Source organism: Leptinotarsa decemlineata, unplaced genomic scaffold (assembly GCF_025532065.1).
Source record: "Leptinotarsa decemlineata unplaced genomic scaffold, Ldec_3_MD MMD2_tig00000035_RagTag_RagTag, whole genome shotgun sequence".
In the NCBI taxonomy this organism is placed as follows: Eukaryota; Metazoa; Arthropoda; class Insecta; order Coleoptera; family Chrysomelidae; genus Leptinotarsa; species Leptinotarsa decemlineata.
Genome location: NW_027412540.1, coordinates 25,422,420 through 25,447,265, shown reverse-complemented (window position 1 = coordinate 25,447,265; position 24,846 = coordinate 25,422,420). Strand labels below are relative to the sequence as shown.

General features: G+C 33.2%; 3 protein-coding genes across 5 annotated transcripts in view; 1 reads left to right on the top strand and 2 right to left on the bottom strand.

Annotated features, from left to right (window-relative positions):
* The first annotated feature begins 1,078 nt into the window (after positions 1–1,078).
* LOC111503853 (uncharacterized) lies at positions 1,079–2,147 on the top strand. Its single transcript, XM_074172134.1, has 3 exons — positions 1,079–1,386; positions 1,762–1,893; positions 1,944–2,147. The coding sequence occupies exons 1-3, from the start codon at positions 1,142–1,144 to the stop codon at positions 2,113–2,115; spliced, it is 549 nt and encodes a 182-aa protein (XP_074028235.1). The 5' UTR covers positions 1,079–1,141; the 3' UTR covers positions 2,116–2,147.
* On the bottom strand, positions 1,983–3,187 carry LOC111503852 (transmembrane protein 223). Its single transcript, XM_023158273.2, has 2 exons — positions 2,752–3,187; positions 1,983–2,699 (listed from the first exon to the last, which is right to left on the bottom strand). Exons 1-2 carry the CDS (start codon positions 3,098–3,100, stop codon positions 2,401–2,403), a joined length of 648 nt encoding a protein of 215 aa, XP_023014041.2. The 5' UTR covers positions 3,101–3,187; the 3' UTR covers positions 1,983–2,400.
* Positions 3,188–12,606: 9,419 nt separating this feature from the next.
* The window catches only part of LOC111503854 (probable E3 ubiquitin-protein ligase RNF144A), a 76,324-nt gene continuing 64,084 nt past the window's right edge, over positions 12,607–24,846 (bottom strand). For all 3 annotated transcript variants that reach the window (XM_074172131.1, XM_074172130.1, XM_074172132.1), the window contains 4 exons: positions 23,566–23,836; positions 19,815–19,977; positions 16,996–17,348; positions 12,607–14,583 (listed from right to left, as the gene is read on the bottom strand). In XM_074172131.1, the coding sequence (XP_074028232.1) occupies positions 14,341–14,583; positions 16,996–17,348; positions 19,815–19,977; positions 23,566–23,836 (1,030 nt within the window). In that variant the 3' untranslated portion in view covers positions 12,607–14,340. The remainder of the gene's footprint in view (positions 14,584–16,995; positions 17,349–19,814; positions 19,978–23,565; positions 23,837–24,846) is intronic.

Below are 24,846 nucleotides of genomic sequence, written 5' to 3'. Positions count from 1 at the left end.
ATTTAGTCAAGCCAGCGTAGAGATACGTAACATATGGAAACCTTTAATCAAGCGAAAAACGACCAACTCTCGCAAAACGGTGATCTCCCGCCAAAACCAATGAAGTGGAAAGAGGGGATAGGTGAAAGCACTCGAATGACCTATAAATAGCTAACAATCGAAACGCTGTGACATAACTTGGTTTGAAATTTTTTGTTAATAATACTTTTAATTTTTTCAGCTTTTATTAATATTTCAATTTTTATTTGTTTGGTTGTTGTATGTTATTTCTTTGTAATTTCAGTTTTTGTTTAACAAAATTGTTATTTTCGGTTAATCTTTTTTGGTTTTTTTCAAGTTATCAAATCAATTTATATTATATTAGACAATGGAAGTCGGAACTGATGAAATACACCACGAAACATTGTCCACCACCTTCAAACAAGTGATAGCATAATGTTATGACTTGAAAAACCCAACATTATTTAACCTGAAGATGGCAAAAGTGCCGATATGTATGTAGAAAAATCATTATCTATCATATATAATTTCATTTCAATATAAACCGAATCCCTAAGAAACAACTATCAACTATTCTTATTTTACTTCCAGTTTCATTCCAATCCTGTTTCAGATTGAAAAATTGATATTAATTTTTATTTATAATTTTGTTTTATAAGAGAGAGGACATTGTTAGATCAAGATCTTCAGATGATGTGGTGCTGCAGGTTTTTCCGGGTTTACCTGCAGCTGAAAAAGCAAATGCGCCACTGGAATCAATGAAGTCGCCCCGGAGCGCTAATTAATTTTTATTGTTGTTTTTATTTTATTTTTATCCTTGTTTTAATAAAATGTTTTATTTAGCTAGGTAATGTTCTATTTTCTATTGATGACTCATTAAATTCAGTTTTCTCAATGTTGCCTATTATTTTATATTTTTTATTAGCACAGCTTTCTATACTTTCTATTTTTTTCCTGTTGATTTATCATCTTCTTTGAATTGAAATACCAAGAGCTCTGAACAGTTTTGAATCAGATTATTATCACATAATACTATTGATAGAATTTGATTTGAAATAAAAAATAAATCAAGTTGTTAACTAAATTCTGACATATATTGTGACGTTTCGTTTTTAATTGTCAAGTGTATTTTGCTCTCATTATGTATGGAAAATTAAGAATAAAGCCTAAAGCAACTTCATTAATTCAACCTAAAACACAAGTTTTTAAAAGAAAGATAAAGCAAGAAAGATCTAGTACTCCTCAAAGATGGTCTCGAAGAATCAGATCTCTCCCTCCTATTCCCATAAATGTGTTGAAAACGAGAAGACGTCCAAGGACTAAATCGTTAACAGAGAATAAACTCACCTTGTCAAAATTGGTATTGAAAAATAAGCAAAAGAAATTGTGAGTATACTTAATCAGTTGTTCACAATGTTTGTTAAAAATATTTTGGTGTTCTTGATTTACCTTCGTTCATAACTAATTCATAACAAGTGCTGAACAAAATAGTGTAGCCTTATATGCGTACAAAAATTATATACTTTCACACGTATTGTGGTATTCCAATTTTTTAAAGGTTGTGAAGTCCAAGTTTTATTTTTTGTTATATTGTTTTGTTCAAATATAACAAAAAAATATCACCAATTTTTGTAGTATTTCAAATACTTCATCAGCCAATGATAAGTCTACAAAATTGCAATCGATACTGACTTCAAAATTTGAATTTAAAACTTGTTCATTTTTTTTTGGTGGCGAACTAGTGTTTAACAACTTTTTCAGGCATAGTGATGGAGACAAGAAAAGTCAGAGAGTTCTGAAAAACTGCACCCCTCATGATTCAAAATCTCTTGAAGTACTGAGAATAGTTCCCGTGGTAGTATACATAAGGGATAAAAAGGCAAAATTCAAGTCGTAAGTTTAGTAATCTATGATATTATGAAATAATATCATTTTCTTTACAGCCTTTCAGATGATGTCGAAATACAAATTAAAGAAAAGTGTAATTCCCAATGTTTTAATAAAACTCTGAGAGAAAACATATTTCAACAGAAACTTAGAAAAGAATGCTGCAATCTTGAAAGAAAATGGTCTAAGAGACTCAAGAGTTTGCCTTTCGAAACTTTGGACATGTAAATGAACAAAAAATAAATAAATACTGAACACAATTGAAATCATATTGGTAAGTTTTCTTATCTGGGTTCACTTGTATGTATTAAAAATAATGTTCAATATTGGAAATGTTTGCGCTTCATAGCAAATACTTGAAACATTATATAACAGGTATTGGAAAATTTTTTCAAACACACAGTCAAATAATTAAATTAGATACCCTTCTTTTAAGATTACTTCAAAAACAGCAATAGTGAGCCCGGATAATAAGACTTTATTTCAATTGAAGGGGTTATTTCATGCTGAAAATCACACTTTCCAACTTCTGCTTAAGCCAGCTGTGTAGTCAAATAAAGTAGGATTTTGGAATTCTCCTTTCATATCCATGAGGTAGTAAAAAGAGTGCCCTCTCACTTTAAGAGCAATGTGTGACTTAGCAGCTTGTCTAGTATCTTTGGAACTCAAATCGCTCAGATTCACTGTGAACATCCGGTTTGTCATAGTTGGTGTGTAAGTGACAATTGTGATTTGTTTACCTCCCTTTCTGAGGATCAGGTATTTTACTGATCTTAGTGAGTACAACCAAGTGAAGGAAAGAATTCCAAATCCTAAAATAATTTATGATAGTAAACAACAAATCCTCTTGATACCATGACTCACCAACAAGAAATGAAAATGCGGCTATGCCATTTCTATATTTATTTTCTCCTAAGTTTATCTTTTCCCACCATCTCTTTTCTTCCCTATCCGTTTCTTGTACTGGAACATCTCTCAATGTTTTCAAAGAAATAACAGACAAATAGGTCCAGAAACCAAACTGACATATTGCAAAAATATTCATTAAATTAAAATATCTTGAATTGTGGTATTTGTACAATATTACATCTTTTGTTACATTTGTGTTTACATCAAGAGGTTTTGTACACATTTTCACAGTCTTTATGGAGTTGCATTTGAGCGGTATTTTTACAAAAGCTAATTTTCGTAAAAAACTATAGACTCCCAACATGTCTAATGAATTTCCTTTCCAACTATAAAATTTACAAAATTTAAACAAGATTCTAGGTTATTATTTATTATTAGATATAGATAAAGATCAGTGACGTCATAATATAGACTGACCATTGAAGAGAGAAAGTCAACTCCAACAACTAAAAAACGATGAAGAGAGTAACGTCCTGGCGTTTACGTCACAACGTCAGTTTTACGTCACGATGTTTTACGTGTTGCATATTTCTCTTTCTCCATGGTCGTTGCTTCCTATCTTCAGGCGCATTTGACCAATGCTCCTCCTGTTACGTAACTGGCTGTTACATAACAAAAGCTTCGTCGAGGGACAAAGACTGTCTTGCAGTTTGCAAGTCTGTGTCCCAAATGAGGTCAACTGTTCTTGGAAATAAAACTATTGTCTTCTTCATAAAATAATATTGTTGCGATCCCACTCCCACGTGGACATCCGGTCCCCGGCCTCCAACCGGCGTGAATGGGAGCAGGTATTATAAATATTTTACACAAACAATTGTTATCAACACTATTATTTTCATGATTGCTGGCTCGTTATAAAACGGCGGACATCACAACACAAACTGAATTCCGTCTCCAAAAATGGCGTCCGCGTACCTTCTTTGTGGACGGTCGCTATCGGCACGTCCGTCCACCACCACATCGGAAACGGAACTCCGTGTTGCATATTTACATTTTGAAAATTTTGGGATTAGATTAATCACTTGTTGCTTTGACGCAGTGGCCAAAAAGTTTGAGATTGTGGGTGGAATATATGTAGTAGTGACGTTTAATCTAGTTCATATTATCATGTCTATATTAAAGATACATAGAAATCCTGGTGTTGAAACTGAATCGTATTTAATTTGTCAAACACTCTTGACGCTGGCAGATTGACCTAACGTTGAACACTTGCTGATAGACGCAACAAGAATCGTTTCCTAATGAGAACATTAGTGTGCACTCAGCGTCTCTAAGGATACGTTGGATGTCTTTATCTTATGAAGAATCAAGAGTGCCGTAGATCGAATGTTTTTGTCAAAATATTTTACATAGAGTGAGGACAAAGTAATCACTTTGTCCATGGCGAAATCTCGCCATGGTACTTCCATATGTTCTGTTCTGTTTTTTTCGTTGATCAGCTGTCGCCCCTACGAACAACAACTCTCAAAAGTTGCGAGCTGAGGACTAACGAGGTATTGCTTTTTAACATGTGATTCCTATGCATCTTGATGTGGAGGTTATTACGTATGGTTTATAATAGTAAACTGTAGTATATTGAAACTTCCTAACATTGCTTATGTGTACTGCTAGTACTCAATTCGCTATGAAAAAGCTACTGTGTTAGCGAAACATGTAATGATATATTTCCTTAAATAAAATTCGTGGAGATCAAATCGTAAGGTGTAGTTTATGAAATTTCTGTGGATTTTCATCAAGTGACGGTCGAATCAATCAGAAAATTGTGATTAATAATGTAGAGACATTCTCAAAGAGAGAAAAATGCACAAATTCTGAAACAGATAAACAAAATGAGTAATTGAATCATTATTTCCAGTACGTGACAAAATATTTTATTTTACTATTATCTGCATTCGTGATCCAACATCAGACAGCGCTGTTTCGATTCGCCATAGATTTCATCAGTGATGCTAGGCTAAACTACAGATGCATTGCTGAACTTAACTATCCAGGATAAGCCTGAGTGGAGGCGATGACACCCCACCTAAGGAAGTTATCATCTACGGGATCGACAGTTAATCCTTGGTTATCAAAGTTGAACTGGAGTCCAAAACAATGCATTCGCCCCCAACACCACTTTTGAGACCTATGACTGAAATTAGAAATGAAATGTTATCGGTATGTTAGCCATATATGCCACCCACATTACTGAACACCTACATAACCTCGTTGTCTATCCCTTTTTAGTCTGTGGATCAATGATATCTTTCAAATGATCAGTGGTCAGACTCACATATACTCCATGCACAGTAAAAATCAACTATTCTACTGTGCTCCATGGTTCAACTTGTCAAGGTCAAGTAATTGAATATAGTTGACAGAAACCGCAAACCGTTGAAAATTTTAAAACTATGGAAACAAATAAAATCAAACAAGATTTCCAGTCGAGTAGACGCCGATCTTTATTCGATTTCGAAAACGATAATGTGAAAGCTGCATATAAATTTCCAGAAGAAAAATTAAATCTTGTATATCCAGTGGAGTACATCGATAAAGTTAGAAATGAAATAGCTCAGTGGTCCTTAAAACTTCGGGAAACTCTTGATGAAAAGCGACAGTGGAAAGAGAAGGAAAAATTTGATTCAAAAAATAAAATTTACGATGAAAGCATTTTGCAAACTGAACAGAAAGATTTTCTAAAGTCCATAAACATAGAAGGATATTTGAGGAGAGTTCAAGATTTTTCTAATAAAATGATTATTCTGGATAGAGTATATGCCAGTCTTCAAGAGAATGAGCCCAAGTTGATCATTTTGGATACTCAAAGAAGAATTGAAGGTGAAGTTTTTTCAAAACATTTCAAATGAAGAGTTTGGTAGTTCTGTTTTCTGCAGCATTGAAAAACATTCTTTGATGTACATATGCACAAAAATTTGTCTCATTTGATTGATGCTTTTTGAAATAAATTTATGTTGACAATGATTTGATTACCAGAAACATTATTACGAATTTATACATTTAAGAACTGTACTGTTTTAATTATTTGCATTGTATTATGGAATATGGCGGTGATATTAGGATACAAATCAGAAAAAACAAGCACTCCCCAAACAGATAGTGTTTACAAAAATCACATAACATTCCTCTATGAAATTCAAACCGATTTTTGATCTATTTTGGGACCATTGTTATTCCTCATATAATTAAATGTAACCATAGCAGAAGAATGTTAGTAGTGAAGATGTACATGAGTGTGTTGATACTATAAACGCTAGCCTTGAAAGGGTGTATAGATATTGCTCTGCAAATCTGCTAAAGGTGAACGTATAAAACAAAATGGATATTATTAGGGAAACAAAGATTATAATAATGAAAACCTACTTCTACGATTGAATGACACTGATATAGAAAAGGTAAACAAATTCGTGTACTTGGGTGTAACTATTGACAACAAATTAAAATTCAAGGAATATGCTAATCAAGTTATCAAAACAATAGCTTACAAAATCAACTATTTAAGGTGTTCCCATATATGAGCCAAGGGTCTAAATTATTAGTATACAACTCCATATCCTTCCACATTAAAATTATCGTTCCACCATTCTGTTTTTTATTAATCAAAATGAAATGAACAGACTACAAAAGATGCAGAATCGTGCTATGCGAGTAATCTTACTATGTTCGAGAATAACACCGATAGCAAATATGTTGCAAACCCTTCAATGGCTACCAGTGAAGAAACTCTTCGAGTACCAAACACTTATTTATATTTCTAAAATGGAAATTGAATATTCACCTGTATATCTACAGAATGAATTACCCTATGTGGTTGAAATACATGAGTATTATACAAGAAACAGAAACAATATAAAAAAAAAATAGTAGGTACACGTAATTGACCTCCCAAGAAAATTAAAGATAGTGGTTCGATAAATATATTCAAAACACGATTGAAGGATTACTTGATGAAAATATAGTATATTCCTATTTATGACTTTTTTTATTTAACTTTTCATTTATTGATATTTATTTTTAATCAGACTGTATTTTTTCATGTTAATATAATTTTATTTATGATGTGACAACTATTTACTATTGTAGGAATCACACGTTAAAAGGTAAGACCTCGTTAGTCCTTAGAATGTTTCATACATGAAAAAAGCTCATATAAAACAATTACTCTCCTAATAAAGTAAGTGATATCTATCAAACAGGACATTTGTGAGTAAATTTTATATTATTCTGGAAATTAAAAAATAATTTGTTCCTGACAAGAAAAATAGACATTGAAAATACAATGATGAATTGTAATAACCTTCACAAGTTGATTTCAATACATACTTGTTCTTAGAGAGATTGAATTTTAACATCTTTTGCTTTGAATTTTCGCTTCTGGCCCGTCGATACTCGTCATTAGCAGCTGTTGCTGTTTAGTTTCCTCCCTCTATTGTGTGTATTGTGTTTGCATGGTGATTATTGTGCCTGACCAGTGACAGGTGTGTGTCACGGACTAAGCGTGTGTGTGTAAGATACCATATTTGGTGTGTGTGGCAAGTGTTGTTATGCTTACTACAGCAGTTGGATGGCGACTCTCGGAGGTGGTTTTGCTTCGTCCCTCTTGCAAAAATAAACAAAATTCCTTCCAACTAGTCAAATTTTTTATAAAACCATCAAGAGACCTGAAGGGACTCCTTAAGACACTTCTATCATCTCGGAGGAACCAACTCAAATTCAAAAACCATTTTATGAGTCGTTTATATCTGTTTCTGAAATGAGAAAGAAGTCGCCGAGGCGATTACTAAACAATATAATATATGAAAGAGGTAAATTTTAATGAAATAGAACACTGTCATCCTCAATGGCGGACATCCGATGTTTCGGAATAAGAATTTGCCTTATTGTCTCTTCAGTGTTTTATTGAAACATCGGATGTCCGCCATTGAGAATCACAGTGTTCTATATTTCATATTAGATATTGTGTAGCAATCCTGTGAATGATATCTGACTCAATTCCATAATGAATGTTTGGAGTACGAACCGAATAAGAAAAAGTTTTTTTTGTATAATCTTCTAGTAGATCTTCGCTGCATTTCATACCTAAATAAGTGCTTAGTAAAAAAATGAAACATTTTATTTATTTTTTTTATTTCAGAGTCACAAGTAAGTACATAGTACCTGGTTTTATAACTAATACGAGTTATTATTTAACAATATTTACATGTATATTATATAAAATAATAAGTAGTATATTTAAATAAGAATAGATGTGTACACACTTTTCATGAACGATTTAGCAGTATAACTTTTATCAAATATTAATAAAATTTAACTTTTGCAACAAACTCGACGGTAATTTCACAAATCATCGAGAAGTAATAAAAACTCACATCGAAACACATCTACAAAATAATTCATTACAATAAAACTTAACAGAAGTGTACATGTATATTTGATGATTATTTCAGGAATATTTCAACATCTTACCTTCGTAGAATGAAAGTTATACGCTTCTAACTTCAAAGAAATTTTATACCCATCAGATTATGATTAACAATTAGGCCTTTTGGAAACAAAAAACTGTATTAAGGAATTCCTCAGCACTGACTTTATATAGTTGGTTTCTCATTTTTGATTGAAGAGAACTAAACTAAATGGGAAAGAAATTTTTTGGCTTTCTACTACTCCATCTTGAAATAAAGTAGTAATTATATGAATGGATTGTGCGTTTTTTCTCATAATGTTATTACCATGTTGTTAGTATTGGTACTGAAGAGCCTAAGGCAAATGTCTTACGGCAAAACATCGATGTCTACCAGTGAGTATGATAGTGTTCCATGTAAGAATGATATCAGATTCAATTCCACAACGAATGTTTGGAATAGAAACTGAGTAAAGTGTTTTTTGTATAATTCAGTATTTATATAAAATTACATATTTAGAAATAATTTTTCTTGTGTTTAGTTCAGTGTTTATATGAAAGTAACTGTTTCGGAAGGGCTTCTCTTCAAGTTTGTGTCTGAAAGTTACTTCTTTGCATGATCCACATATCTATGTATAGAGTTGGTTCCTTTCTTTGGAAGATTCCCATATTTGATTTATCAATACGGAGTAGTAGGAAGCCAAAAACTTTCCTAAAGATTAATCACTCCCAAAAATATAACCCTTTCATTTAAAACTAAACGGTTCTGAATGTACATTTCCAAAAAGTATCATAAGAATTTGTTAACAGTGCCGAAACTATTTTCCGGGTTTTTTGGCCTTAGGTTTTTATGTCTGAAGTTTCGTCTACTACTGCGGTAGACAACAAAGGCGATGAGGTAACGGTCGAAGTGCTTGAGTTGTTGTTCTCATTGTTCCCAACACAGGAACTACAATACAGATATTTGACTGTGGTTCTGTATTATCATAGGCAGCCATGGCTTGGTTTCCTCTAATTACCTGACCTTGTTTGTGTACAATTAAGGACAGGTAGTCAAATTTTATTAATGTTCATTGCTTCTCCGTTTCTATTGAAACTATCCCTGTTTTTGAATTTCTATTGCTCCTCCATATATTCTTGGATAGTAATTTCGAGTTTTATTGAGTAATACTGTATTTTTGAATAAGATCATGTGAGTGCTCTCTTAGAGAGCATGCTCCGCTACAGCTGATTTATCAGTGTGTCCAAGGCGACAATTTCTCTTCTGTTGAAAAAGGCAGGTACCTATACTTCTTTTCGTGCTTCCAATGTAGACCGACCCTCAGCTACAAGTAATCTGGTATATCCCGGGTGTTGTTAAAGACTATCTGGGGTCCTTAGCTGTCCTTAGACATTCTCCGATAGTTTTCGTTGCCATAAATCTCCAGGATTCTGAGAATCTTACAAAAACACGACGTGAAACCAATATTTACTATCCAAGAGTATATAGAGAGGTAATAGAAATTTAAAAATACAACGATAATTTCAATATAAAAGAAGAGGTAATGAATATTTATTAAATCTGGCTACCTGTCCTTAACTATACACAAACGTCAGGTAAACTAATTAAAATAAACCAAGTCACGCCCATAAATAATAATATAAAAGCAGAGTAAAACTGCAGCATTGTAGTTTATGCATAGAGAACTTCGACTGTTACCTTGATACGATCTACCGCAGTGGTAGATGAAATTCCAGTCATAAAAATTTGTAGACCAAGGACGAGAAACCCGGAAAACAGTTGTTGACATTAAAAAGCTCTCTGGCTTTCAGTCATGACAAAAAATTATGAGTACATGTAAGGAAACGTTTTACTTTGATCCGAGATCAAAAATGAAATTCCGAGTTAGAAATGTTGATTGTAAATTTTTTGTGTAATTTTCATTCATTTAATTTTAAATTTATGTTGAATCTTTGTCAATTCTTAATTAAACGAATTTACTTTCACATCACCTTCACCTAGATATTTTCTCCATTTCTTCAATTTTCACTCAGTTGAGTTGCTACTATACAGTGTGTCAATGTTAAAACTTACAATGGGCTATATCTCACGAACGAAAGCTAATATCGAAAAATGCTTCAAACCGTTTCTAGGATAGTAAGGGGGAACTAAAGTGACATGAAAGAGAACTCACCCCATAGGCCCCACCAATCAAAACTCGTTTAAATTGCAAACCCCTACTTGCGATACATCATTGAAAAGTCTATAAAAAATGCTATCCAATGGTATAAATAATAATTGTACAGGGTGAAGCAACGATTGTGAAACTTTGGCTTTAATGGAATATTTAATGAGGTTTTTGTTGAACTACAAATTTATCATCAAAAATGTCAATTAAGTAAATGTTCAAAGTGGGTTCCGTTGTTTTGTAAACAATAATACAGCCTATTGTCAAAGTCTGCACGAACTTTAATATCAGCTGGCTTACTATGACTCATTTATTTATAATGGTACCTCCCGGACTATTATTTTAAATGAGATGTGTCCGTCGATACTTTTTTTGTTAAATATAAACTTAATTTGCCGTTTTTGCAAAACAAGTTGAAAAGATCTGTTTTTTGGGTTCTGTCAGAGTCAATCATTTTTGGTTTGTTTGAGACTTAAATGTCATTAGTTTTCATCATTTGTACGATCTGTACTGTCATCCAGCTGTAGTTGTTCCGATGGTTTACAGTATACCTGAGCACGTGGAGATAATTTTCATATTTGCCTCCCAGAACCAGTGTTATTTAAAAACAGCTCAAATATTTCATGAAAGGCATCCGGACAAAAATGTAAGTCACGTGTACATCCGCGATTCAGTTGAAAAGTTTAGAGAAACGGGATCAGTGCAAAATAAAAAAAGGAATGCCCCAAGATTACTGAACGAAGCAACCCAAATTGAGGTCCTTGGAAATTTTGCAATGGAGCCTACTGCATCAACACGTCAATTATCTGCAGTGACAGGACTTTCACATGAGTCGGTTAGAAAGGTGTTGAAATTACATAAGTTTCACCCGTACAAAACACAAATTCTTCAAGAACTAGGCGATGATGATCCAGACCGACGAATTGAGTTTTGTGAACTCATGACAAAGTATTCGTGTTGAACCGAGAATGTTGAAAAATATTTGTTTCAGTGATGAATGTGCTTTTATGCTGAATGGTAATGTAAATAAACAAAACCGTTGGTACTGGAGTGATGTGAACCCCCATCGATTCAGAGAAGGTCACACTCAATATCCTGAAAAATGAAAGTTTGGGCAGGAATATCAGGCGATGCTATAATTGATCCCTTGTTCATACCAGGCAATTTAAGTGGCGACATTTATCTCGATATGCTGAAAAACACCATCGAACCTTTAATTGTGCATGCATTAGAGAACCAAAGGGACAACCAAGGCAACGTAGCTGTAGGCAAAGATTTGCTGCACTTCCAACTAGATGGAGCATCTCCTCACTATGCAGCCCCAGTTAGGCACTGGTTGGATACTAATTATCACAACAAATGGGTTGGAAGGAGAGGTCCATTGAGTGGCCACCGAGGTCACCAGACTTGGCGCCACCTGAATTTTTTCTGTGGGGTCACCTCAAGTCAGTTGTTTATAAATCTCAACCTGCGTCACTTGGGGAATTGCGAGAAAGAATTACGTAAGCATGTCGCGCCATTACTAGAACACCATTTGCCAAAGTTCGTGCAGAATTTGAAAATAGGCTGTATTATTGTTTACAAAACATCGGAACCCACTTTGAACATTTACTTAATTGATATTTTAAATAAATTTGCAGTTCAACAAAAACCTCATTAAATATTCCATTGAAGCCAAAGTTTCACAATTATTGCTTCACCCTGTAGAATTATTATTTATACCATTGAATAGCATTTTTTATAGTCTTTTCAATGATGTGTCACAAGTAGGGGTTTGCAATTTAAACTTTTTGTGTTTTGATATTCAAGTACTCCATTTTGAAATTGACAGAATCATTCTTCTCAAAGTAAAATGACATTCCTTTCCATCAAATAAAATATGTTTATTCTACATCTGATCCATTTAACTCTGCGAAACGTTCAAAAACAATTCAATTTTTTTTCAAAAACACAATTTGGATGAACCAAAAAGGAGTAAAAATAACTAAGAAATCACTCAAGTTTAAATTCGTTGAAATTTTCAACCAAAAATGGTTGCGATGGTACTCAAAGAATTTATGCATTCAGTATTGCTATAAAATTAACAGTGTACACTAACAATTGTAAAATCTACAATTATAAATAAACACGAGTTGAAGACACAGACGGTAAATAATAAATCACAGTGTTCTATCACAGATTCCGTCCATGTTAAAACCCATATAAAACTACAAAAAGGCTCAACAGTGATGCAATAAAATTGCAGACTTTTCACGTATTTATTTATCAACTCATAGACTAGATCAAAGCCTGGCTCAAGAAGAGAAACACAAAACTGAAACTGGAAATAGAAATATATAATTCCTAAAAAGTTTGCTTGTAACCAGAACAAGTAACGGCAGGTTTTTCCCACGATTATTGCTACTTCAGTTTTTTTGTTTGAATTCAGCTGATCATCGGAACAAACTCGTAACTTTAATAAAGGGGAAAGTTGATACAAATGTATGCAGAGCAAAAATTTCAAGTTTCTCCACTTGAACCACCGAATGATTCTACATAAATCTGGGATATAAGCTACTAGAAATTAACCGCAACCCAAACAACTTATTGAAGCACGCATCATGATTCTTCTCCTTGTACTTCTTCGTTGTCCAGTTTAGTCCCTGCATTGCAGACTCTGCTGCACTTCCAACTAGATGGAGCATCTCCTCACTATGCAGCCCCAGTTAGGCACTGGTTGGATACTAATTATCACAACAAATGGGTTGGAAGGAGAGGTCCATTGAGTGGCCACCGAGGTCACCAGACTTGGCGCCACCTGAATTTTTTCTGTGGGGTCACCTCAAGTCAGTTGTTTATAAAACTCAACCTGCGTCACTTGGGGAATTGCGAGAAAGAATTACGTAAGCATGTCGCGCCATTACTAGAACACCATTTGCCAAAGTTCGTGCAGAATTTGAAAATAGGCTGTATTATTGTTTACAAAACATCGGAACCCACTTTGAACATTTACTTAATTGATATTTTAAATAAATTTGCAGTTCAACAAAAACCTCATTAAATATTCCATTGAAGCCAAAGTTTCACAATTATTGCTTCACCCTGTAGAATTATTATTTATACCATTGAATAGCATTTTTTATAGTCTTTTCAATGATGTGTCACAAGTAGGGGTTTGCAATTTAAACTTTTTGTGTTTTGATATTCAAGTACTCCATTTTGAAATTGACAGAATCATTCTTCTCAAAGTAAAATGACATTCCTTTCCATCAAATAAAATATGTTTATTCTACATCTGATCCATTTAACTCTGCGAAACGTTCAAAAACAATTCAATTTTTTTTCAAAAACACAATTTGGATGAACCAAAAAGGAGTAAAAATAACTAAGAAATCACTCAAGTTTAAATTCGTTGAAATTTTCAACCAAAAATGGTTGCGATGGTACTCAAAGAATTTATGCATTCAGTATTGCTATAAAATTAACAGTGTACACTAACAATTGTAAAATCTACAATTATAAATAAACACGAGTTGAAGACACAGACGGTAAATAATAAATCACAGTGTTCTATCACAGATTCCGTCCATGTTAAAACCCATATAAAACTACAAAAAGGCTCAACAGTGATGCAATAAAATTGCAGACTTTTCACGTATTTATTTATCAACTCATAGACTAGATCAAAGCCTGGCTCAAGAAGAGAAACACAAAACTGAAACTGGAAATAGAAATATATAATTCCTAAAAAGTTTGCTTGTAACCAGAACAAGTAACGGCAGGTTTTTCCCACGATTATTGCTACTTCAGTTTTTTTGTTTGAATTCAGCTGATCATCGGAACAAACTCGTAACTTTAATAAAGGGGAAAGTTGATACAAATGTATGCAGAGCAAAAATTTCAAGTTTCTCCACTTGAACCACCGAATGATTCTACATAAATCTGGGATATAAGCTACTAGAAATTAACCGCAACCCAAACAACTTATTGAAGCACGCATCATGATTCTTCTCCTTGTACTTCTTCGTTGTCCAGTTTAGTCCCTGCATTGCAGACTCTGCACTTACAACACACTATACACGGTGCAGCCAGAAGTAACAGAGGAGAGGCTACTAACAGCAAAATGCCAAAGCCGGCAAAGATGCCGATCACTTGGGTTCGATGCCATATAACGGATGCTCTGGAATGGCCTAACTTATTTTTGCAGGGCCCTCTATCGTAATGTCTCAAGAGGAAGTCGTCCTGGAAAAAAATATTCTGGTCAAGTCGGTGAATGAAACTTTAGGGAAGGAAATTGAATTTATTTATTGTTATTTTTTCAACTGTATATAATAACGAGAGAGTGAATTTTATCCCTGAATATAATTTTGAAAATAAAGTCTATATCAATAATCAACAGTATTACTGCTACGGATATAATAGATTACGTTCTCTCTGTTTCATCTAAGCTCACAATGGGACCTGATGGGATACCTTTATTTTTTATACACTTTAGCAATCCCATTACGAATCATCTTCAATCAAATTTTTTCTCTAGGCACCTCTCCAGATTATTGGAAACAGCTTCTTGAAACCAATACATAAACTAGGAGATAAGAAAAATATTAGGAATTATAGAGCAGTTTGCAATCAGTCAGAGATGGCTAAGGTGTTTGATATTAGTAGATGAACAAAGAGATTTTCACTACACCGGAAATTCAACTAACAGAAGCAATGAAGTACATCGTTTTCCGTGCGTTTTCGTCACATACTTGACCAACTGCGCCATGAAAGCGCTACACGAAAAGCGTTACGCGAAAGCGTTATACGAAAAAACGTTACACGAAAAAAACCAATGGTTTTTTTTTCGTAACGCTTTTTGTGTAGCGCTTTCGTAGCGCAGTTGGTCAAGTATGTGACGGTCGAAAACTCACGGAAAACGACCGAAAACGCACGGAAAACGATCGAAAACGCACGGAAAACGATGTACTTCATTGCTTCTGTTAGTTGAATTTCCGGTGTAATGAAAATCTCTTTGTTCATCTACTTTGATTCTATGCTTACAAAGAAGCTTTCCTAGGACTGCAAGTCTTTACTCAATTCCCAACAACACGGTTTCTCAAAAGGTGAATCAATTCGTACCAACCTTGCTTTTTACACAAACTACTTAACTAAAAATCTTGAGAGGAGGCTACAAGTTGACTCAGTCTATACTGATTTTTCCAAAGCCTTTGAAAGAGTCAACAACGGCCTACTTATATCTAAAATTCAAGTGCTTGGTATAGGCAGGAATGTTTTGCGAGTAATCAATAGCTTCTTAACTGGTAGAACTCTGTCTGTAAAATACGGAGATACAACATCTACGCCCATTCAGGTTCCATCAGGGGTACCGCAGGGATCCCATTTGGGCCCACCGCTGTTCAACTTGTTTGTATCGGACCTAGAGTTTGTTTTCAAATATTCAGAATTTCTTATGTTTGCTGATGATCTCAAACTTAATTGAACAATTACTTGCCGGGAAGATTCTGAATTAGTTCAAAGAGATCTCGAAGCCTTTTCCATGTGGTGTAGAAATAATTTGTTGAGGTAAACATTGATAAGTGTCAAACATTAAGTTCGCTGAAATTAGAAGTCTAATATTCTTTGAATGTACATTAAATAACATAGCTCTTAAAAGAGAAACATTTATTTGTGATCTGGGAGTTAAATTTGATAGCGAAATTAATTTTAATCTTCAAGTATCAGGAATTGTGGCAAAAAGTCTCAAAATGCTAGGTTTTGTGTTGAGAATTTCTACTGATTTTTCAATTAAAACAAAAAAGATTTCATATTGAATATTGTGCGGTTATATGGGACCCATACTGTAATGTAAATATCGATTTGATTGAGAATGTTCAAAAGAAATTCTTAAAGAATTGTGCTTTTCACTTTGGTATTCAACGAAATGAATATAAGTACAGTCAACTTTTAAACAAGTTGAATATAAAATCATTGGAACAGAATTTCTATTAACTTGAGTTTCCTCTTCAAATTAATACGAGATAAACTGCCCAGAACTACTTCAGCTAATAACTTTTCATATCAAACAAAAAGATATGTGAAATCCTGATATTTTTTCCATACCAATTATGCTTTGAATAGTCCGATGCCCCATATTTTGAAGCTGAGAAATCAATATCATAATAACTTAGATATATTTAATGTATCACTTTTGACCTTTAAAAATCAATTGAAAAGGCTATAGCATTTTCGAAGATTTTCTTTACCTTACCATTTGCTTTGTAACTACCAGATTTGTAACAATTTTTTTCTTGTAAGTACCAGATTTGTTACATCTTTTTTCTTGTAAGTACCAGAATTGTTTCATTTTGTACTAATAAAGTCACTAGACATAAGGTTTTATTAATATTTTGTATTTCATTTTTCTTTTCAAAAACTACACTTGACGATTTGATCTCCACAAACTCCACTTTGTATTTTACACTTTGCTAAATGTTTTGTAAAATTGTAAATTGTAATGTAGACATCAGACATGAGCATTCAAAAATACTTTGTAGTTCCTCACACTTTGTTAAATATGTTTTTGTAAATTGGCTTTGCCGTTGAATAAATAAATAAATAAATAAATTTAGCACAACACTAATTCACAAAATTTTTTTTTTCATGAGTACTTACGTCAAGGCTGGTTAGACAATACCAACAAAATACGTGTTTGCACCTCTTACACATCATCTGAGCACAGCCTTCATCTTTCTCGATAGGAACATTACACATGGGGCAGCACTTGATGAGATCTGAATCGAACGGAATTCCTGGTTCTTCGACTTTGCCCTCCTTCGTCAGTTGTTTGCTGTATTCTTCGCAGGACAAACCCTCGTGCCACTCCGATTTGCAGTTACTGCAGAAATCAGTGGTGCATGTCGGGCAGTAAATGCTCTGTGGTGTGCATTTTTTCTGTGGACACATCGTACATACAGTTTCGCAACCTGCACGGGGGCACCACGTGCGAGACTTGTCTAACTCTACTTCTGCAAAGAACATGAATAAAATGAGATTATTAAATCAAGCAAGTGCAGAAATCTCAACGGGGAAGTGCCCGTGTAATTTACAAAATGTTTATTTATTATTTATTTATTTATTTATTCCATAAATTGCGTAAACTACAAATATGAGTACAAAATTCTACAAAATACATATTATGGTTAAGGCCTTGAGCTTAAGGAAGATATGTAGGCCATAAAAAAGATAAGATTTCATCTGAGAAGTCCCTGAGTATTTCTACAGATATACAGGCAACTCCTACAGCTTTACCAGATTTCATTTTTTGAATAATCTGTATTATTTCTTCCGGGGTTGTTGGTTCTAAAGCAAACACAGCCCCTGTCGTAGCTATTCTTGGAGGCTTAAAATCTGTTTTGGAATTGTCCTTGCTAAAGTTGGGCCAATGTTGGTAAAGAAGTTGTTTAATTCATTGGCAATATCTTGAGGTTTCTCTAATGTATTAGTATTCGTGATTATTTTTGGTATTTTCACAGTTCTCTTTGTTTGTGGTTCGTTGTGACAATGGTGTTCAATACTTCCCAGGTTTTTTTTTGTATTGTTTTTTACCTGTTCAAGCCTGTCTTGATAATATTGTCTCTTCCGGTAACTAATTGCTGCAGACAGTATTTTCTGTGCAATCTGGAACATACTTTTTAGGTGTGCACTATTAGGGAACAGTCGATGTCTTTGATAATGATAGTCTCTATCTTCTTTAAGTTTATGGATGTGACTGTTGTACCAAGAGGCGCTGTTCTTCGGAACCTATTCTTCAGTTTTCTTATTATAATATTGTTTTGGTAGGTAGGTTTGGAATATCCGGATCTTCCCAGTTGTGCCTGGCAATTTTTGCAGTTCATTTCTGAATTCCACTTTGTTCAAATCTTTGATCATACAATAATCATTGAAGTTTATTTGTGGCGGTTTCATTGTCATTATTTGTAATATCTGAAATCTGTGGTCAATAATAGCATTTTCAACTATAACTAAGGAGTATTCATTGGCATCATCATTAGTGAATGATATAATAATTATATATAATAATATAATAATAATAATATTTATTTGCTCACATACAAGACAAAAGTAAAAAACATACAATACTCTTTTCACCAATCAAGTGTTAAATAGTCTTTCTTTGTCAAACAAAGTTTTATACAATTTCAAATACGACCACTATTGGAATAAATTAAGTTTAAAAAACTAAAGAACACGCTTTTAAAGAACATCGAACTAATATATATTTTTAACTTTTTAGTTCGATGTTCTTTAAAAGCGTAGTTTTTAGTTTTTTAAACTATTTATTTTTAATTTTTTAGTTTCGTATGCTATAAAAGCGTGTTTTTAGTCTTTTTAAACTGTATTTATTTAATCTGAACTTTGGGATCAATCAGCCGTATAGTGTTTAGAAAAATGACCATTGATATTTTCCGATTGTGAAGAGGGAGCCTGAAAATCATCTACCAAGCCCAAGGCAGCAGGCGCGCAAAAAGAGGGTTACAAATAAGGCAGCAAGCGCGCGTGTTAATAAAAAAAAATACTTTTTTCAAATGAAGAAATACATGTAAAGTGAGTTCGAATTATATCAACTTAAAATAATGACCATATACTCAGTTATTGTCTATGAAAATCTGCTTCTTGTTCAACAAAACTTGACGAATAAAGTTGCTCACAAGGATATACACCAACATGATACAAAAAATAAATCAAACCTTGTTCCTACAGCTGATAGGTTGAAAAGAACAGATAATATAGGAATTAAGCTATACACCCCCTACAACCATGGGGTAAACCAAATAAATTACTGGCTAGGTGTCTTTTTGGTAGTACAAAACGTCAGGTTAATTTAAATATTGTAACTTTTTCAGTGCTTGTGAAAAAAATTGTTATACAAATTTTATGTACCCCTTTTAAGAGGCTGTATCTTAACAAGGGATGCTCCAATGAAATTTCTTTATATGAAAGATCCTATCTTTTTTTCGATGAGGAATCACCTCCTTAAATGTTTTACACTTATTCAGTTACACCCTGTATATAATATGTTAGATATGTGATTTATAATTTGTAAAGCTCATGGCTTTACATTTTCGTCAATTTTTATACGATTAGAATTTTATCTTGTTAACTTGTATTTTTTTGTAACTCTAATTTACCTACAAGCATTTTTTAGAAACTATATTGACGAATCTTATCCTCTCAAACCTATTTTAGAAAATGTATTGAGGTGTCTAAAAACTGTGTGTTTCTTGAGACTAATAAAATTATTATTATTGTATTATTATTATCAAGGAGATTACGTACAGCGCCATCTGCCCGTGAATAGATCAAGAAATGTCGATAATTCCTGTCAAATCCAGATCCCGAGCTTGAGAGTTACAAACATACATACATACAGGTGAAGCTAATAAAAGCCTGTTAAAAAAATAATATATTTGTATAGTTGGGATTATGCTTACCTCTATTTAATCTGTACTTTTTATGTTTCTCTAATAAATCACTTCCAGCCAGTCTTTTAATCTCTTCTTGTAGTAAAACTCCCTGAGAGGGACATTGTGCATCAGGACATGAAATATCATACGCCCCTTCACTAATTTCAAATTCTACATAAGCCTTCATACACTGAAATATAAAAGAAAAAGTAAAGTAGCATAATTCTTACTGATATTCTACGAGACAGAGTACATTATTATGTATGAAAAATATTGAATAAGAATTTGATAAAGAAAATCAATTTATAACACGAAGGATAACTTATAATTTAATAACCAACTCTGAAGGGTACGAAATAGAAATTTTGGTAATCCATTTGTGAAGTGTCCTAACTTGAATTGTAAACCGCTCAGAACTGGTAATGAAAACCATAACAATCCTAATAATTACCTTGACGTATTCAAAGACAAGTTTCACCACAATCAACATTCGTAAATGTGATTCAGCTAAGTCGAACCTGTTTCAAAAGATGTATCGATACCTTCATTATGAAACAAAAACACAATCAAAAGCAATCAAAACAGAAAGTTGTTTGAATTGTTCAGGTTTGACTGTTAAACTACAGTGAAGAATCATAATAGAGAATACATTATGGGTAGGTCTCATTGAAATTGAACAAAATTTCTATTGCTAGGTAAAATAAAACATGGCCCCATCGGAATAGAAAACATTTCTCAAAAATTATGGAAACCAAATTTGGATACTTTTTGGAAGTAAGATAGATAGATATATAGATAAATTTATTCAGGTAATTACATTTTTTAATAATGTGCCGTGCAATGAAAATGCCAGGATTTGTTATGCACAATAGCAAATAATTCTCATCATTATATTATTCATTGGTCAGAAGCAAACTGGAATATTGTAGCTCTATATGGAATCCTTGTCAAGGAATATATATATATATATATATATATATATATATATATATATATATATATATATATATATATATATATATATATATATATATATATATATTGTATTGAAGCTGTACAAAAAAAAGTGTCTGAAATTTCTTTACTTAAAAAAGCATGGTTCTTACCCCATAAAAGAAGAGTTCATCCAAACATCAATTAAAAAACGCTGCCAAATTAACGACTTAATTTTTATGTACAAAATCATACATAATCAATTCGACTCTTCTACTTTACTTTCATCATTGGGCCCAGACATTCAACTTTTGGGGATGTTGGGTATGTATTTCTGCGTATTGTCTTGGGTTTTCATCCGATCAATAACGGCAATTGTGACGGTTCACACAACCATTTAAATAAAATGAGCTTTCGTCCGAAAAACAGATGTTATGAATCAGCTCGGCATTTTGCATTAATCTCTCACTCATGCCCTCACAAAACTCCTGTCTTTCGTTAAAATCATCCTCATTGAGTTCATGAACAAGTTTATTTTGTAAGTATGGAATTTGTGGTTTTTAAGGATTCTCCATGCGCTCATATGGCTTATTCCGACCATTGCTGATAAACCTCTGGTACTTAACCTGGGATTGGCGATGACTTGACCAATCACTCCAATCGCATTATCGTCATTCACTACCCTTCTTTATTTAAAACCGAACCTGTCTCCCTGACTTTTGTGACCAAATCCAGAACGTGATTTCTGCTTAGGTGTTTACCAGGGTTTTGCTCGTTGAATAAAATTGATGTTCTATTAGCATTTTGGTCGTTGCCAAAAAATAAAGCAATAACTGAAACCCTTTCAGCAGTAGTGTAAGGCCTTTTTAAACAAATAACAATACACGACCCGTTTAAACAAAACAATCGAACGATGTACTAATGAAAACTGGAAGAAGAGGAGTGGGTATTGATTTAAAAAAATGATAATAATAATAATAAATCCATATAAATCTACAATGGACAGGGCAACGTCAATAGGTTTTGATATTTGCAATATTTGTTATATATAATTGCTATGTATCATACTGTAAAAGTGTTTGCAAATTGGATTCTTTCCCCTGTTTTGTTTTATGTAGTTTTTTTATGGTACTTCCTTTTTTATATTCTATCCTGTACAAAGATCTCTCGCAGGAAATGTATAAATTTTATTCACATTAGAGTAATAAATAGTTTATAGTTTATGGTAGCGGTTGTTCATATTAACTTCCCTCATCAACCCATAAATAACAGTGGCGACGAGGAAAAAGAGTAATAATGTCGAATCTAGGACATATTAGAGAGTTTGATCCTCAAACTAGCGATTGGACCATTTTCAACAGAAGGATGGAAAACTATTTCATAGTAAATGGAATAACAGATGCTGACAAAAAACGTGCGATTTTATTAAATGCACTCAGTGAAGAAGCCTATAAACTGATATATAACCTATCCTTGCCCAACAAACCTGAAGACAAGGATTATAAAAATTTGATAATCTTGTTCAACGATCATTTTAAGGATAGTGAATCCATTTTTGCTCATCGATACAAATTTTACAATGCAGTAAAGTCAACTCAAGAAAGTTCCGCCGAATGGGCCGCAAGGGTACGAAATCTTGCTTCGAGTTGCGAATTTGAGTCAACAATGTTGGATATGCTTTTGAGGGATCGATTTGTTGTTGGATTTGAGAAGGGTACTGTTCAGGACATACTTTTTGAAGAGAAGAAGGACTGTATAATAATAATAGTATAATAAGGTACAGTACAATAATAAATGAGACGGTTGAATAATATTATAGTAACAATAATAATAGTAATAGTAATATCCTTCCTATAAATCTACATTGACGTCAATGGGTTAAGATTTGCAATAGGTGATATTTATTACAACTACAGTTCCCATATCACAATTTTTATAATTGGTCAACATTACATGTTGGATAATTTGAAAAGGACTATTAAAAGAATTTTGCGCAGTACTCAGTTATGGTGCAGTCGTATAGAGACCCATCACCAACTGTCGAAACTATAATAAACTTTGGTTTTTAGATAATCAATGACTGACTGATAATAGGGATTTTATTTAACAAAAAAACTGATAAGAAGAACTGCTCGAAATTTTTGTTATTTAGGCATACAAGTTACCGAGTGGTGTGTCTAATGTATTATTAACATGGCAATTTCAACTTCAAATTATCTCGAAAACTAAGCGTTACAAAAATTTTCTTTTAACAGAGTTGTAAAGGTATTCGAAAGACCTTTAAAACAAGGTGACACTCGACCTACTTTCCCTATCTAAATTAAGGTCGTCGGACGCACCCCTCCGAGGAGGTGCGTACTACAAAAAATCTGATTAGTCTGAAAGGTGTCCCCCTTTAATTAGAAATCGACGTGCCCGAGCTTTTTTTAAAAATCTTACTTTTTATATTCAAAAACGGCTCTGTTAAGTTTTCGTTGTTACACACTGCATAATTATACCTAATTGTTCCTCCGCTAATAACCCTTCGCGGTTGATGCGGTTATTTTTGAAATAAAAAAAAAGAACTCTTCCATTGGAAGAACTGAGTTTATGTGGATGAATTCAATCTCCATGAATCGCTACTTTCGCACAGGCACAGGATTTTCCTGTAGTGCTTGTGTTTCGTCCTTAAAATGCATGGAACTTGATGTGCCAAAAAATAATAAAAATAAGCGGTGTTGTCTACCTTATTGCTGAGAGGGGTGATCTGAATATTGTTTATCAAGTACGAAAAATGTTGATTTCTAACAAGTGTGGAGACACTGTAGTGGTTTCAAGAGTAACAAACATCATTTTTTCAACTTACCTCTACACAAAAGGCACAGTCACACTGCTGGATGCGCACAATGTCCTTTAAAGGCACCTCAGCAAGACAGAGTTTGCAGAGCAAAGGGGGATCTTCGGGCGGAACAGGGACGAAACCAGCCCCAATTGTATTCAAAGAGTAGCGAGAACTCGAGGCCAACGTCAAAAGGCTCGAACATCTGGAACACATGCGAGAATGGGACGCATGAGGCGATACTCGCAATCTGTTGATCGGTTGCAGAGGTTCTATGCTGCTCGAGGAAGATGAGGACCTGGAAAAATGGAAGCAATTAAATTAATATATCTTACTACATACGAACTACCTTATTGGAGTCTTGTGGTCCAAATTTTTCTCAATTCTCAATTAATCCCCGCAAAACTCTAATGTCCACCTTAGTTTATAGTCTGGTTCACATGTTCTCGATTTAGCTCTTTTTGGTGACATTTTTCAGCCCTGTCCAAAAATTACGACCAAGGTGTCATTCGATTCGTATTTTTGCCTAGAAAGTTTAAGGAAAGGTCCGAAAACGCGCCGATGAAAATTACAAAAGTTATAAACAATTAAATGAAAAAAAATGGGGCTTTAGTTTTTTCTTAATATCTCGGAAAATTTTCAAAATTTGAAAAAAGATTTGAAAAGATTAATGAATTTGCGTAAAAAAAGTCCCGACTCCCGAAACTGTATCTCGATTTTTTATAATTTTTACAGAGCCTGAAAATAGAGCCAAAAGCGGGTAGTCTGGCTTCCGCGCGCCTTTCGTCACTCTGACATAAAAACAACAAAATTGATTTAAACATATTAAATGTGAATATTAAGGAATGAAAAAATTCATGTAATGTTGGGATAAATCAATAAACAATAATCCGCAGTCAAAAAATTTTTATCCCAATTTTAACGTTAATTATAAATTTGTTAATTAATAACTTTTTCTGAATTGAAAGTTAATATAAAAATCCCTATAATTATCAAACTAAAACCCTGGCATTTTTTCCTTTGGTGAAGTTATCCTTAATAGGCAAAAAAAATAGATGACCGTTGCCAAAATAAAAAAATTGATATATTTTTTTTTAACAATTGAAAATTGTAATTATATAAAAAATTTATTACAATTTTTTTTTATTGATTTTTATTGTATCAATGTCTCATGGCTAAAATCCAATTAATAATATATTTTTTTAAATTTTTTACAGCTATTGTTAATACATTTATTATAAACAAATACATTGTTTATAAGCAATTCGAAAATTTTTTTTTGCATTATGTTAATGGAAAAACAAACAT

What these genes read in the sequence shown, in the direction of transcription:
- LOC111503852 (XM_023158273.2), bottom strand. Translation starts at nt 3,100, where the DNA reads ATGTTGGGAGTCTATAGTTTTTTACGAAAATTAGCTTTTGTAAAAATA. An exon ending in CGCATTTTCATTTCTTGTTG is followed by an intron (nt 2,700 to 2,751) that starts GTGAGTCATGGT and finishes AAATTATTTTAG; the next exon opens with GATTTGGAATTCTTTCCTTC.
- LOC111503853 (XM_074172134.1), top strand. Translation starts at nt 1,142, where the DNA reads ATGTATGGAAAATTAAGAATAAAGCCTAAAGCAACTTCATTAATTCAA. An exon ending in AAAAATAAGCAAAAGAAATT is followed by an intron (nt 1,387 to 1,761) that starts GTGAGTATACTT and finishes CAACTTTTTCAG; the next exon opens with GCATAGTGATGGAGACAAGA. An exon ending in AAAAAGGCAAAATTCAAGTC is followed by an intron (nt 1,894 to 1,943) that starts GTAAGTTTAGTA and finishes TTTTCTTTACAG; the next exon opens with CCTTTCAGATGATGTCGAAA.